This window comes from Carassius auratus, chromosome 5, assembly GCF_003368295.1.
Source record: "Carassius auratus strain Wakin chromosome 5, ASM336829v1, whole genome shotgun sequence".
Taxonomy (NCBI): domain Eukaryota; kingdom Metazoa; phylum Chordata; class Actinopteri; order Cypriniformes; family Cyprinidae; genus Carassius; species Carassius auratus.
Genome location: NC_039247.1, coordinates 2,624,637 through 2,640,894, shown reverse-complemented (window position 1 = coordinate 2,640,894; position 16,258 = coordinate 2,624,637). Strand labels below are relative to the sequence as shown.

General features: G+C 37.5%; 1 protein-coding gene across 1 annotated transcript; it reads left to right on the top strand.

Moving 5' to 3' along the window:
• Positions 1 to 454: 454 nt before the first annotated feature.
• LOC113087123 (cytosolic phospholipase A2 gamma-like) lies at positions 455 to 11,296 on the top strand. The gene is made up of 13 exons (XM_026255560.1): positions 455 to 477; positions 3,110 to 3,227; positions 3,329 to 3,471; positions 3,554 to 3,755; positions 4,693 to 4,795; positions 4,875 to 5,015; positions 5,240 to 5,305; positions 5,387 to 5,443; positions 8,336 to 8,461; positions 10,072 to 10,215; positions 10,340 to 10,417; positions 10,493 to 10,647; positions 11,285 to 11,296. The coding sequence occupies exons 1-13, from the start codon at positions 455 to 457 to the stop codon at positions 11,294 to 11,296; spliced, it is 1,368 nt and encodes a 455-aa protein (XP_026111345.1).
• Positions 11,297 to 16,258: the final 4,962 nt, after the last annotated feature.

Sequence of the window (16,258 nt, the reverse complement as noted above, 5' to 3'; positions counted from 1 at the left end):
ACATATTAAAACGATAAGAACTTTAGCAGAGCTTTCAAGTGCGCAGAAAAACATGAAAAAAAGAGATTATTAAGGTCTTACATGATTTTTATTAAAAACATCCATTTAATTCTGTCCCAATTAAATAGTAATACTTCTTGAAATTTAATTTTGCATTCAGTAGGATGTTGTCTCACAGTTTTAATTGCTTAATTTAGTTTAAAAATGTCGCTCTCTCGGGTAGTAACCCTTATCTGTACAATGCATCTAATTATGCATTCTCTTGCTTTGAATTTTTTTTTTTTTTAAATATTATAAATTCATTTAATTAAAAAATAAATCAAAATAAATTCTACAAATATTATACAATTCTAAAATAAGTTGTTTTGTAATTTAAGATACATATTGTAACGCCGATGAGACGTGAAGATCCATAAACAAGCTTGTATTGTACAGAGACGTGGTCTTAACAGGCATGGATCAGATGCTGGCAAACAGGTATATAGAGGGCAAGACACACGAATAATCCTAGGACAAGCATGGGTCTACAAGACTATAAAAACTAACAAGGAAAGGCTTTCAATTGCCAATCAGCTATCCCTTGGAGAGGGACATACGCAGAACAATACTCGGCAGTTTGAAAGTGTTATATAGTGAATGTGTGATGGGTAACAGCTGTCTGCAATCAGTGCATACAGCTGTGTGTGTGCAATCAGTGTCTTTAGCTGTATGTGTATAATTAGTGAAATGGATGATGGGAAATGTAGTCCAGGGTGACTTGCAACAGTTAGTGTGGTGCAAGAGTCCATGTAGTGAGCAGGTAAGTGAATGGAAGTTCATAGACCAGATCATGACACATATATTGTCTTTTAATGATTCAAGCGCTTTTCAAGTACCTCTTCATTAAAAAGTGAAAGTGAAGTGACATTCAGCCAAGTATGGTGACCCATACTCAGAATTTGTGCTCTGCATTTAACCCATCCGAAATGCACACACACAGAGCAGTGAACACACACACACACTGTGAACACACACCCGGAGCAGTGGGCAGCCATTTATGCTGCGGCGCCCGGGGAGCAGTTGGGGGTTCGATGCCTTGCTCAAGGGCAACTAAGTCGAGGTATTGAAGATGGAGAGAGAACTGTACATGCACTCCCCCCACCCACAATTCCGTCCGGCCCGAGACTAGAACCCACAACCCTTCGATTGGGAGGCCAACCCTCTAACCATTAGGCCACAACTTCCCCGAAAAACAAAAGGTGTCTTTGTCAAAAGGTGTCTCAATTAACCTGAATTCATCCTTAAATCATATATTATAAGTATTGTTCAAAATAATAGCAGTGCAATGTGACTAACCAGAATAATCAAGGTTTTTCGTATATTTTTTTATTGCTACGTGGCAAACAAGTTACCAGTAGGTTCAGTAGATTCTCAGAAAACAAATGAGACCCAGCATTCATGATATGCACGCTCTTAAGGCTGTGCAATTGGGCAATTAGTTGAATTAGTTGAAAGGGGTGTGTTCAAAAAAATAGCAGTGTGGCATTCAATCACTGAGGTCATCAATTTTGTGAAGAAACAGGTGTGAATCAGGTGGCCCCTATTTAAGGATGAAGCCAACACTTGTTGAACATGCATTTGAAAGCTGAGGAAAATGGGTCGTTCAAGACATTGTTCAGAAGAACAGCGTACTTTGATTAAAAAGTTGATTAGAGAGGGGAAAACCTATAAAGAGGTGCAAAAAATGATAGGCTGTTCAGCTAAAATGATCTCCAATGCCTTAAAATGGAGAGCAAAACCAGAGAGACGTGGAAGAAAACGGAAGACAACCATCAAAATGGATAGAAGAATAACCAGAATGGCAAAGGCTCAGCCAATGATCACCTCCAGGATGATCAAAGACAGTCTGGAGTTACCTGTAAGTACTGTGACAGTTAGAAGACGTCTGTGTGAAGCTAATCTATTTTCAAGAATCCCCCGCAAAGTCCCTCTGTTAAAAAAAAGGCATGTGCAGAAGAGGTTACAATTTGCCAAAGAACACATCAACTGGCCTAAAGAGAAATGGAGGAACATTTTGTGGACTGATGAGAGTAAAATTGTTCTTTTTGGGTCCAAGGGCCACAGGCAGTTTGTGAGACGACCCCCAAACTCTGAATTCAAGCCACAGTACACAGTGAAGACAGTGAAGCATGGAGGTGCAAGCATCATGATATGGGCATGTTTCTCCTACTATGGTGTTGGGCCTATTTATCGCATACCAGGGATCATGGATCAGTTTGCATATGTTAAAATACTTGAAGAGGTCATGTTGCCCTATGCTGAAGAGGACATGCCCTTGAAATGGTTGTTTCAACAAGACAATGACCCAAAAACACACTAGTAAACGGGCAAAGTCTTGGTTCCAAACCAACAAAATTAATGTTATGGAGTGGCCAGCCCAATCTCCAGACCTTAATCCAATTGAGAACTTGTGGGGTGATATCAAAAATGCTGTTTCTGAAGCAAAACCAAGAAATGTGAATGAATTGTGGAATGTTGTTAAAGAATCATGGAGTGGAATAACAGCTGAGAGGTGCCACAAGTTGGTTGACTCCATGCCACACAGATGTCAAGCAGTTTTAAAAAAACGGTGGTCATACAACTAAATATTAGTTTAGTGATTCACAGGATTGCTAAATCCCAGAAAAAAAAATGTTTGTACAAAATAGTTTTGAGTTTGTACAGTCAAAGGTAGACACTGCTATTTTTTTGAACACACCCCTTTCAACTAATTGCCCAATTGCACAGCCTTAAGAGCGTGCATATCATGAATGCTGGGTCTCATTTGTTTTCTGAGAATCTACTGAACCTACTGGTAACTTGTTTGCCACGTAGCAATAAAAAATATACCAAAAACCTTGATTATTCTGGTTAGTCACATTGTACTGCTATTATTTTGAACAATACTGTATATATATATTCGTACTTTAAGCACCTTGTACAAAGTCTGTAAACTGGATAATCGTGGGAATAAATTATCACAGTGAAAAGACTAAGTTGAACTCAAACTCTAGTTGAACTCAAATCTAAAATCCAAAATATACTAAAAAGGAGCTTGTGATGTTTCAATTCAGTCTGTGTGTCTTTGCAGCCTCAGCGGTGAGGTGAGAATCAAGCACTCTCTGAATAAGGAGGAAGAGTCATTTGTAGTCAAAAGAAGAAAAACTGTTCTGAAAAGCCTGATAAAACTCAAGATACCCTGCAGTAAGGTAAAACATCATACAGTATGCTTCTATAACTGCCATTCTTTTGCCAAATGGTGTTGTGGTAGATGAACAATGTTTTCAAAATCAAACCATGTGCATTTTAGGATGCGGTGCCAAACATTGCATTACTGGGTTCTGGAGGAGGACAAAGAGCCATGGTGGGTTTGCTGGGATCCCTGGTTCAGCTTGATAAAGCGGGTCTTCTGGACTGCATCCTTTATCTGAGCGGAGTCTCTGGATCCACCTGGTACAAACCCTGAGAAACCACAAACACAGAGATTGAATTGGGTTGAATGTTAAAACTGAGAGCAGTATGTTCTTCTCTGAAGGTGCATGGCCTCCTTATACCAAGAACCAGACTGGTCCACCAAACTAGAGACTGTGAAGGACCAAATCATCAGGAGACTCAGCGGTCCTGCAGTCAGCTGGGGAGATGCATTTGCCAAACTGAAGAAATATTACTATGAGAAAGATATCTTCAGCTTGACTGACTTCTGGGCAGCAATCTTCGTCACAACATACATCAAAGAGGTCTGTAAATATTCACACCACAGACAGGGTTGCCAATCTTAAAAATGAAATGTCTTTATTGGAATTGATGTTTGCATGAAAAACTTTTAGCATCATTGGAATATTTCCATTTCACTAAAGATGGAAGCATGTTCTTTAGATCATTAAAAGGTTTTTAACACTAGGAAAAAATGGTTTCTTTTTAAGAAGGTATGACTGAAAGGGTATTTAGGGAATCAAAAATTATGGTTCTCATGGCATGGCTGCGACAAATACATGGAACCTTTTTTTTTTAGTGCAAATATAAAAAATAAGTAGAAATAGAAATTGCATTTCTAAATAATTTGCACAAATAACGTGAACAAAATATTGATTTGAGTAAAATAATGTCCTTCAGATCGAGATTGAGTGTGTGACAGATTACAGTTTCTGCTGCTGTATTTGTTGTGCTTGGCTTTAAGAAGGAAGAGTTTCAGCTTTAATATTATTTTTAACATAACTATTGTGGAAGCAAGTTTTGTAGTGGTTAAAAATTTAAAAATAAAGACATATTTCAGATTGTTCACTGCTGAAAAAATACAATAATCAAATAAGTACATATAATATGAAATTCATAAAATACATTGATTATTATTATAACAATTTGAGTGAAAAGTATTTTGATCTCTTTATTGAACGTGCCAACAGTAATTTACTTGAATTATTATTCATTAAATTTTAATGAGAAAGACTTTACTTTAAGACTGTATTTTCAGCATCATTACTCCAGTCTTCAGTGTCGCATGATCTTTCAGAAATAATTCTAATATGGTCATTTACTAAGACATTTCTGATTATTATTAATTTTGTGCTGCATTAATTTAAAGTGAAATTAAAGTGAAGTGTCTAAAGAAATTGTCCTCAGGCTCCTCTACAACAATAACAAGATGCTGTAAAAAAAAAAGCATTTTCTCTTCAGATTGATGAACACAGACTCACAGGTCAGCGTAACAAGCTCAAAAAAGACCCGTTTCCCATCTACACAGCGATCGACAAGCAATGCAAACAGAACAGAGAAGGAGGTCTGTATTTGTGTGAATGAGAGGAAAGAGCTGTTGTGCTCCGTATCAGCTGTTTTATGGAGGTGTTTTCTGTCTGCAGACCCCTGGTTTGAGATCAGTCCACTTGAAGCTGGTTATTCTCTCACTGGAGCATTTGTGGAAACATCCAGCTTCGGCAGCCAGTTTGACAATGGTCGTAAGATCAAGACCCAGCCTGAAATGGACATGCTGTACCTGCAAGGTAACAAACTCTGTCACAGGAGAGTTGATTCATTTTTGCAATATCAATATAATATTTATATTGATATAAATTGCAATATATTGCAACTATATTGCAATATAATATTTTGCTTGTTATACACTACTGAATTCTGCTGACATGAATTAGAAAATTGTCTAAAATAGACCACTAGATTCATTATTGTTACATTTATTTTAAATTTCCTGGTTGTTGATATCATGCAGCTCTGTGTGGCAGCGCTTTAGCGGATGGAGATGCGAACATTAGCTTCATCTGGCAATCTATAAAAGGTGCAGTAGCATTTGTTCTGAAGATTCAGATTCTATTCTGTCTGAAGTACATTTGCTAATTACATTTGTTTAACCCCCCAGGTTTTATTTCGAATTTAATGTCTTTCGAAAATGAGATGATTGAGGGAATGGAGAAAGGTAAAATGTTTCTTATTGCTTTGATTTACTGATTTACTTTTATTCTAAGAAATTGTTAATTTTTATGTCTTTTCATGTTAAGCAAAGGCAAACTAAATGCTAAACTCTGTAAAGACAAAAATAAAACATATATATATATATATATATATATATATATATATATGATGATTAAGATTTTAAAGACAGTTACACATAGCACAGCTAGAATGAATACATCACAAGAATGTTTTAATTATATGTGATTTTTGTGAAATACACATTAAATACATCAATACATTGGTATACTGGATGCTCAAGAAATATATTTAATTTTCAAAGTTCAACAAAATATCACATACAAGCTTCAAACGTCACATCTTACAAAAATGACAAATTATTAAATAGCTAAGATAAATGAATTCATCTATGAATATGTACTGTGACGAGTCAGCTGCCTCCTCCCTGATTGTCACCGGCACCCCGTCCTAAATCGCCGCCCTTCACCAGGCTCCCGACTGGAGTGGGTGTGTGAGAGGAGGGGCGCTGGACGAGTCAGGGCTGGCTGCGTGTGATGGGGCACACCTGAAGGAAGTGGAGCCTCATCACCGCCACTGTTTAAAAGCCCAACGCGCCTCTCCTCAGGAGACCGGTCTCTTCCCCGTGCATGCACACTGGTGTCCTCGTGGGTCCAGGAAGGGTGCGTTGAGGGACTCCCGCGCCACCAAGACGTGAGCTGCCGGACCCGCGATCCGGATGGGAACCGCACCCGTATACACGGCCGACGGGCCAGGATGCCGGGCCGTCCATCCCCTACCAGCGCCGCGGCCAACGAGAGAGACGCGGCCGCTAGGAGAAGCCGCCGCCCCTCGCGCCCCGGACCAAGGAGGGGAGCGCGTGCGGCCGCCGGACTCCGCCCCTTGCCTGGACCCTTCCTCGATGAACACTGCCCGACCTACACAAACCCCGCAGCACGACGAGGACACCAGATTCCCTGTTATTTTGGACACTTTCCCCCTTTGGCCACTTTTATTCCCTGTTATTTTATGATTTCTGTTAATAAAAGCCTCTCCGAGGCCTGACGCCACGCCCACTGTGTCTGTCTTGTGCTCCCTCCCGTGACAGTACATATTTGCTCATAAAGAATACTCTTAAAAAATTTTGATAAAAATGAACTTTAGAAATGTTACATATTGTATAATTCAATTCTATAATGAATGTAGTTTTAGCTTCAAATCAAAGCATCTTTAATGATTTAATAATCTTCCGACTCTGGCAAAATATGGGTGCTGGTATTGCTAGATCTCAGTGCTGCGTTTGACACTGTCGATCATAACATACTAGAGAGACTGGAAAACTGGGTCGGGCTTTCTGGGATGGTACTCAAATGGTTCAGATCATACTTAGAAGGGAGAGGGTATTATGTGAGTATAGGAGAGCATAAGTGGACGTCCATGACATGCAGAGTCCCACAAGGCTCAATCCTAGCACCGCTCTTGTTTAGCCTGTATATGCTCCCACTAAGTCAAATAATAAGAAAGAACCAAATTGCCTATCACAGTTATGCCGATTATACCCAGATTTACCTAGCCTTATCTCCAAATGACTACACCCCCATCGACTCCCTCTGCCAATGCATTGATGAAATTAGTAGCTGGATGTGCTAGAACTTTCTTCAGTTAAACAAGGAAAAAACTTAAGTCATTGCATTTGGAAACAAAGATGAAGTATTCAAGGTGAATGCATACCTTGGCTCTAGGGGTCAAACAACTACATTACATTATTAATTTAGCTGACCCTTTTATCCAAAGCGACTTACAATTGCTATATATGTCAGAGGTCGCACGCCTCTGGAGCAACTAGGGGTTAAGTGTCTTGCTCAGGGACACATTGGTGTCTCACAGTGGATTCAAACCCGGGTCTGTCACACCAAGACATGTGTCTTATCCACTGCGCCATCACCACTGCAAAATCAAACTAAAAATCAAGTCAGGAATCTTGGTGTGATTCTGGAGACAGACCTTAGTTTCAGTAGTCATGTCAAAGCAGTAGCTAAATCAGCATACTATCATCTAAAAAACATTGCAAGAATTAGATGTTTTGTTTCCAGTCAAGACTTGGAGAAACTTGTTCATGACTTTATCCGCAGGAGGGTAGACTATTGTAATGGGCTCCTCAATGGCCTTCCCAAAAAGAGCATTAGACAGCTGCAGCTCATCCAGAACACTGCTGCCAGGATTCTGACTAGAACCAGAAAATCTGAGCATATCACACCAGTCCTCAGGTCCTTACACTGGCTCCCAGTTACATTTAGGATTGATTTTAAAGTACTTTTACTCGTTTATGACCTAGGACCAAAATATATTGCAGAAATGTTCACTGAATATAAACCTAAAAGAGCACTTTGGATCGAGTCAGTTAGAAATACCAAGGGTTCACACAAAACAAGTGGAGTCCGTCCTTCGTTACTATGCTGCCCGCAGTTGGAATCAGTTTCCTGAAGAGATCAGATGTGCTAAAACACTAGTCACATTTAAATCTAGACTCAAAACTCACCTTTTTAGCTGTGCATTTATTGAATGAGCACTGTGCTATGTCTGATCCGATTGCACTGTATTATACGTATTCACTGTATTTTAGATAAAATCCTTTTCTATTTTAACTGTTTTAAATTAATTTTAAATAAGTCAATTTTTAAATAATTTCCAAAGTTTTAAAATAGCTTGTTTTTGTATAATTTTTCTTCATGATTGTTTTACTTTCTTTTATGTTAAGCACTTTGAATTACCACTGTGTACGAAATGTGTTATATAAATAAACTTGCCTTGCCTAATGAGTTTTGGTGAGGGAAAGTGATTGCATTCATGGCCATTGATGGTTCAGTATAGTTTGTTCAGTTTGTGTTTTCTTCAACAGATCCAAACTCTCCACCTGCAGGCAAGTGTTCCAAGGTGCTCATGGATCTCGTGGACATGAATCTCTCTGTTTTAAATGGCATTGATCCTTTTGATCTTCACGAATCCATAAGAACAAATATGAACGGTAAGTTTTACCTAGCGTGTGCTAGAATTCATATAAAGGATGATATTTCAAACAATTTTTCACTTAATCTAGTGAATATTCAGGGGTGTAAAATAGGGATAGAACTGAAAATGTAATGATGCAGTGAGGGTAAACATCATCATTAATTTGTTCAATTATACGCATTAAGTTGTCACAAGTTTCTCTCTTTAACTTTCAAGTTTAAGTTAAGTTTGCATGCTGAGCCACTCCCCGTGCTCATTCAAGTTTTACTCTGAGAGGCCGAGAATGTGTCCCAGGAACAGTGAATGGTTCATGGCTATGGCATTCCCTCCATCAGGGAAAGAGGGTTACATATGTAACCGAGATGTTCCCTATCTGTCGGCCACTACAAGTTATGTTGAACAACATTAAGGGTCCATGTAAAAAGCCACAACCTGAACACCATCACAACCCTAAGACTGCAATTGTACAAAAGCTGCGGCATGTCACAAAAGCTACACTTAAGGACATAACTTTCCCAAAGCCCTAGTGCATATTCACAGAGTGGCAGAATGATGGGGAAGCGAGCATAGGAAAAAGGTCGCTACGGAGACCACATCCTACCCATACGGAGGTGACGTGGTTATTCTGATTTCTGACTTACCCAGGGGGCAGTACTACATATGGGTCTCTTAGGCAGGTCCTACCTTTGAATAAGGATGGAACAGCTGACTGAACAACACATGGGGAGAAACCAGCACTGCACAGATGTTGTAAAACCTTGTAAAGGTGTTAGTTGTCGCCCAGCCCGCACCTCAACCGATGTCTGCCGAGAGGCGCTGTGCGACAGTGCACAGGAGCAGGCAACACTCCGTGTGGAGTGAGCCCTCATCCCCAGGGGGCACAGCTCACATTGGGAACTGTCCACGCAAAGGCGATGGCATCCACTTTCCAGTGGATCAGTGTGATGAGTGGGGCATAGCCAAGAGCTGTGGAAACAGAGCAAGGCTGGTGGAGTCAGCGCCGTTCACCAGGGGACTGGAGCCTGCTGCCAACCACCGGAATGGTGAAGAGCAAGGATTGGGGGACTCCTGCCAGCTGCCCGAAACTGGAGGAGCTGTCGCCGTTCACCGGGCGGCGGAGGAGTGTCGTGCCGTCCACCGAGCGCCATCCAGTGCCACCGCCGGGCACCGCGGAAGAACAGCTTCTCGGCACACAGCAGATGAACGGCTTTGTGGAGTTTAACAGCTTTTCATACAGACACTCGGCACCGAAGCAAAAATCTGAATGAGTGGAACCAAGTTGTTGCCTTATATCCATTGGCACAGGGAGTGACTCAGCATGCAAAATCCACAAGCCAATTTTTATTGCCGGTTTCTCTTAAACTCAGAGATGATTGGCCTCCCAAGTGTGACCCCATATGTTGTTCTACACAACTGGGAGTGAATGACAGATAGAGAACCTGTGATACATGTAATTAATGGTGTAAACTTAGATTCTTCCAAGAGATTCTTTCACAAACAAAACATCACTATATGTAATTATAACACTTGATTTTTAACACAATTTAAGCAGGTAACCTCAGAAAAAAGAACAATAATAAATTAAAACAATATACACAAATTCAGTAATGTTCCCCTCCTTTGCAGATCTCACTGGAGGCAAAGATCAGCATATTTTTCAAATGGAAAAACTGAATCTCGCTGATAAAGAGGCTGCAATACTGCACATAAGGAAGTATACCTTGGATATATGTGCATGCTTGCGGGTTTCCTTCCATTTCTGGCCATTCGGTGTGTTGAACTGACTCTAATATGTAGGCTTCTATCCATTAAGCTTCCAATCAGAATTTAAAAAGCCATCAAAACCAAACCCTTTCCAAAAAGATTTATTCAGATGAGTGTGTTTGTATTATAGATGTATGCTTCAGCATTTGTAGGGCTGCGGTTTTGTGGATCTGGGGCAGAAAATATGACTTTCTACAGAACATGACAGGTGACAACAGATTTGTTTGTTGCTTGGCAATTAAATGCAAATAATAAACACTGATTTCATTTTGTGATCCCTCAGATAAAACAGTGCCTCGTGCTCTTCTGAAGAGTGAGACGAGAGACTATATAGACGCCGGAGTGCTGCTGAACTCACCCTACTTCTCAGTGCTGAGAGAAGAAAGAAACATTGATCTCATCATTTCTCTAGATTTCAGTGATGGCGATCCTTTCATGGTAATATATCTGTATATAATTCTCTCAACCATATATGCAGATATCCCCCAACACAAACTGACAGTGAAAATCTGAATGCCTTAAGGAAAAGCATGTAGCCCTTAACCAATCACCAAATTGAGTACAATGCCAAAACGTTTTTTTTTTTTTTTTTGAGAAAACCTGTATCTCAACTGTAAATCAATAGTTATTTCATGGACTACAACATGAAAGAAAGCTATTATAACATGCACATAAAGAACGTAGAAACACTGGACACAACTATGGGGCACCATTGTGCAACAGGATCACAACAACAAACAAACATAAAGATAAACTTGAATTGAATTGAATTGAAAAGGTTGATCTGATTTTGCCTGGGCCCCCCAATTCATTAAATCCGCCCCTGTCAAACCACAACTAATGAACCCAGAAAGAATTAAAAGAAGTTTGCAAGTAAAAGGAAAAGCGACCTCATCATTACAAAATGCAAACTAACAGTTTGCATGGCAAACCTTTTATTTAATGTAAATTGGCTATACAGTAGGTTCAGAAAATGCTATTTTACCTGTTACCAATATTTGCCTATAAACGGTCTAGTCAAGTTATACCTTATTGATATGAACAGTAATCCCAGTCAACACATGTATTTCTGCAGGATGTCTGTTAAAGATCGTTTCATCTGGAAAGCATCTGCTTTCTTCAAGATGTCAGTTTCATTCATTCTAACCCAGATGTAGAATAGCGCAGAATAGCGAAGCTGAAGCGCAAAGTAGCTAATGACCAAAGCAATATTTGAATCTATAACTAGAAGTACCACTTAAAGTTACATATAAGCTTTATACTGCAACTAAAATGTTTTATAACCCTTTAACCCAAGTAATTCTGTGTGATTTTCCAATGCAGACAGTGAAAAATGCTGCTGAGACCTGCAGGAAACTAAAGATTCCTTTCCCTGAAGTCAACATTCCCAATAAAGATGAGAAGAAACCAAAGGACTTCTATGTGTTCAAAGCCAAAAACGCTCCAACCGTGATTCACATCCCTCTGTTTAATGTGGTCAACTGTGGAGGTAAGTTAAGGTTGTCTAGTTGAATAGAAACTGAGCCAAAAAAAAAAATGTTCTGATTGAAGTGTATTACTGTTTCTTCAGATGATATTGAAACCTGGAGGAACAAATATAAGACATTCCGTTTCCCTACAATGCTGAGGAGATCGCTAAACTAATGGAGTTCGCTGGAAGAAACATCTCAAACAACAGAGCCAAACTGCTGAAGCATATCCGTGCGGCCATCGGGCAAAGACATGACAAACAACACTGTGACTGAACTCAGTGTCTAAGGAGAATCGAAATACAGACTAAGATTATTTGCATTTCAGTCATTTTACAATACATATACGATTTCATTTTCTGTCCTAATAATCAATTAAGAAAACTCAGCATTATTAAAAAAAAAAAACATTTTTTTTTTTTTTTTTTTTTTTTTTTTTTTTTTTTGTGATCTGTGTGGCAGTATAGGAGCATCAGAGGTTAGTCCTGTTTGCATTTTATTTCTGTGTAATGTTCAAAATATTTTGTCTGTTTCTGTCCATTTCTTACCTTTTTTTTAAGCAATAAATAGCATCATTAATAATAACCGCAAATACCAGATTGAAACCATTATTGATTATTAAAACATTGTATTAGCTATTTTTTCCAATGAATTATTAAACTTCTGAAAATAAAAGGAAAGAAAAAAACTAAAGTGTCTTGGTCAGTTGATATCAAACGACATAAACGGTAAATGAAAAAATTAATTAAAAAAATATTTTATATAATATTTTGGACAAATAATATTTAAAATGGTCTTATTATTTTAACAAGGGTCAGATTTACAGAAAAGTGAGTATATGTTTTAAAACTTTATGCAAATAATGTCACAGCCTGCAGAAGAACTTTGGCTTTAATCGGAAGCGCAACTTTGAGCATAAAAGCATGGGAAAGTATTCCGGGTGTGTCGGATTGGGTGATGAACACTATAAAATGAGGCTATTTGCTGCGGTTCACTCACAGACCCCCATACTTTCGAGCCAGGGTCAAAACAACGGTGAAAGAAGAAGTCTACTTCGTGCCGAGATTGCAAAACTGCTGAGAAGAGGTGCTTTAGAAACCGTTCTGTCGATTCAGAAAGATGCAGGATTCTACAGCAGATATTTCCTCGTCCCAAAGAAGGATGGTGCTCCATCACAGGTCTTTCTTAAATGCTCCCTATGTGAACCAGACCTAGCCCTATTTACCTGGTCAGTCACAACGAAAAGGCTTAAAAAACATACTGTTGTTTTTTATTTTTTTAATCTAATGTATATTTAGGTGTAGCTTTGGTTTCGGGCGATAGAAAATACAGTTTGTACTGTACAAATAATACCACTAATAGCAATGTGTGTGTTCGTCCAAGATGTTAAAATGTTTTTTTACTGTATATACATTGACGTCCTCGCCTCTCTGGAAAGTCCAGCATGACCAGCTCAAGCTGTTTTTGTTAACATGTAAACTGGTGAAGCTGGTCAGAGCACTCAAAACCAGCTGGTGCTTGGAGCTGGATGTATTTACTTTGCTTGGGTTTGAAGCTGTTTCTCTTTCTTTTCCCCCAGCTGATCATTTACTTTATCAGCTTGGTTTGGGAGCTGAATTTTTCACAGTTGTCAGCTAGTTCCCATACCTGCCATAAACGTATGCCACTTCTGATAATCTTGAATAAATGAAGTACTTTATACAATTACATATTTCACATCAGAACCTAATGATGCAAAGAAATAAGCATCTCAGTCATACAGCAGAGCAAAATCAAAGTAAAACAATATACATGTAAAATATCAGCATGAGTGCTGGAGACTGACACATCAGAGAAGAAATTGTTGAATAAATTCATTTTTGTTTTATTTGCACACACTTCATAACATTACTGTTGAGCCACTTATGTTACATGGACTATTGTAATGATGTTCTTAAATACCTTAATGATCCTGGAACAAGGATTGCTGGTTAGGTTGGAAACATCGACAGGTGTCTTAATGTTTCACTGCAACACTCAGTTTACTTGATGAGTGTATACATTTGTGTTTTTTCTATAAAAAAGAAAAAAAGGCACATAAGTACAAACATGCATGGTAGTAAACAATGTTAGAAAAGAGATATACATTAACTGAATAGAGATTAGAGAATACAGCAATGCAGGGATTAGTTAAACTTGCTTTGTCATGCATTGCCTTAGGTTAAACAGCAAGCAGCTTTCACTATCATATACACTAGAATATAGATTAACAGCGGTGCATTGTCTGGGCTTGTTAAAGCATTTATGATTATTTTACAGTCTGCTTATATAAGACTAAATGCCTCTTCAGAAGCAGCGTCTGTGTCTCTTTAACCCTGTCGTGTCTTATTATTCTAGATTATTGATTAAATATAAGAATTCGGCATAAAAGATAACAGATCCACTTAATAAGAAAATTGCATTTTTAAAGATAAAATAGCCTGACATGCATATACCCCCATATGTGTGTGTGTGTGCGTGTGTGTGTGTGTGTGTGTGTGCATGCGTGTGTGCGTGCATGTGTGTGTGTGTGACCCTGGACCACAACCCCAGTCATAAGGGAAATTGAGTTAAATAAGCTTTCCATCGATGTATGTGTTTGGAAAGGATAGGACAATATTTGAAAATCTGGAATCTGAGGGTGCAAAAAAATCGAAATATTGAAAAAAAAAAAAATTAAGTTGTCCAAATTAAGTTCTTAGTCAGTTCTAATATATTTATAGTAGGAAATGTACAAATTATCTTCATGGAACAAGATATTTACTTTTTTTAGCATAAAAGAAAAATCAATAATTTAGACCCATACAATATATTTTTGGCTACAAACAGAGACTTATATATATGTATGTACAAGAATTTGACTTTGAAAGGCGATGCCTGTTATTGTTGAGTGACGAGTCGACAACTTAACAATGAAAATGAAAATGAAATGCCACAAGCTTGTTTGAGTAAAAAATCTATTCAGGTATGATAAAAATGAGAAATTAATACTAAAATTAAATAAAATGGCCATTTGTTCATTTTTTTTATTTTTATTTTTATTTTTTTTTTTGGTGATAAATAATTAATTTAAAATAGTTTTGTGATTTAATAACATTTATTTATTTAAATATTAAATAATTTTTTCCATTATTTAATTTTGAGTAATTTGTTCCTCCAAAAACTATTGCCCCTAAATCTAGAAGACTATTTCTGACACTGTTTAGTGCTAATAAAACAATATAAGCAATCACAAATATTCTCATGATTCTGTGATATGTATGTACACCTTTTTTTATGTATGTACAAATGTAAACCACTTTACTTACATTTTAAAGGTCATTAATACTATAGTCTTTTATTATATAAGTCTTTGGTAACTAATGTGCATGAAGCCTTTCTTCTTTTCTGCGAAAAGAACCTTCTATCAACCTTTTGTCTGCAACACAAACAAATCAAAGGTGAGGTGCACCACATCCCTCCCCAACACACCCAAACACAAGTCCCATCAGTTGTCTTCAAGGGATTTGCATGATTGATTTAACAGGAAATATCACATTTTCATGTTCTCTGTGAACTATTTTAAAAATTTAACATTCATCATCTCCACTCCTCACGATGTTATACTTGCAGTTTCGTTTCAGAGCGTTATAAAAGCATCTTCAGCCGGTCGGAGAGACAACGGCTGCTGTGTTGTTATTGTTTCACAGGAACAGTGAGTACATGTTTTAATGTCATTTTAACTGGCATGTGACAAAAGTTGCATGAAAGAATCCTTTGACATATTTCATTAATAAGCTTTAAAATACACACAATAACAATAACATTACAGAAATAGGATAAATACATTTATTTAAGTTATATTTCAGTGTGACAAACTGTTTCATTTTCCATGCATAAAGATATGTACAATGTTAAAATGTTATCTATACTATAAATAATTGTTTGAAATTTTCTGTGATTATTAGATAAACATACTGAGATTACATGAACTTATAAATGTATTGTGATTATCTAATGTTATATTTCAAAGTAAAAATAATTGTAGTTAAAAATTTGAAATGATTTGTAATCCATTTCAGATCATGTTCTGTTTACTGCTTTTAACTTTTAAGCAGAAACTGTATTCTACTTATTTATATTTCCCTGTTGGTCTATTTAGTTTTCCACATTTACTCTTTTTTTTTCTTTTTTTTTAATGATCTTTCATCAGAAATTCTTATGATATTTGCATTCGTTTCTATACACTTTTGGTATTCAGAGCTGTCATTCATAAGTGAAGAACATCACGTTCTGGATTTACTGTCTGAAATACCAGGGCTGCATTTATTTGCTCAAGAATACAGTCAAAACAGTAATATTGTGAAATATTGTTACAATTCAGAATAACTGTTAATAATCACACATATAATCTAAGTTGTTGGTGTCACATGATCAGACAGAAATCATTCTAATATGCTGATTTGTTGCTCAGGAAACATTTCTGATTTAATGAAATAGGAAAACAAGAAAAACTAAACATTTTTGAAAAAATTTTATTTGCTTAGAAGATTTACTTAAATGTCAACTCCATTGTTTTATAG

Excerpts from the sequence above, each read along its gene's own strand:
- LOC113087123 (XM_026255560.1), top strand. The coding sequence starts at position 455 with ATGGATCAGATGCTGGCAAACAG. Across the intron at positions 4,796-4,874 it reads CAAACAGAACAGAGAAGGAG|ACCCCTGGTTTGAGATCAGT; the intron begins GTCTGTATTTGT and ends TTCTGTCTGCAG. Across the intron at positions 10,216-10,339 it reads CTTCCATTTCTGGCCATTCG|ATGTATGCTTCAGCATTTGT; the intron begins GTGTGTTGAACT and ends TTTGTATTATAG.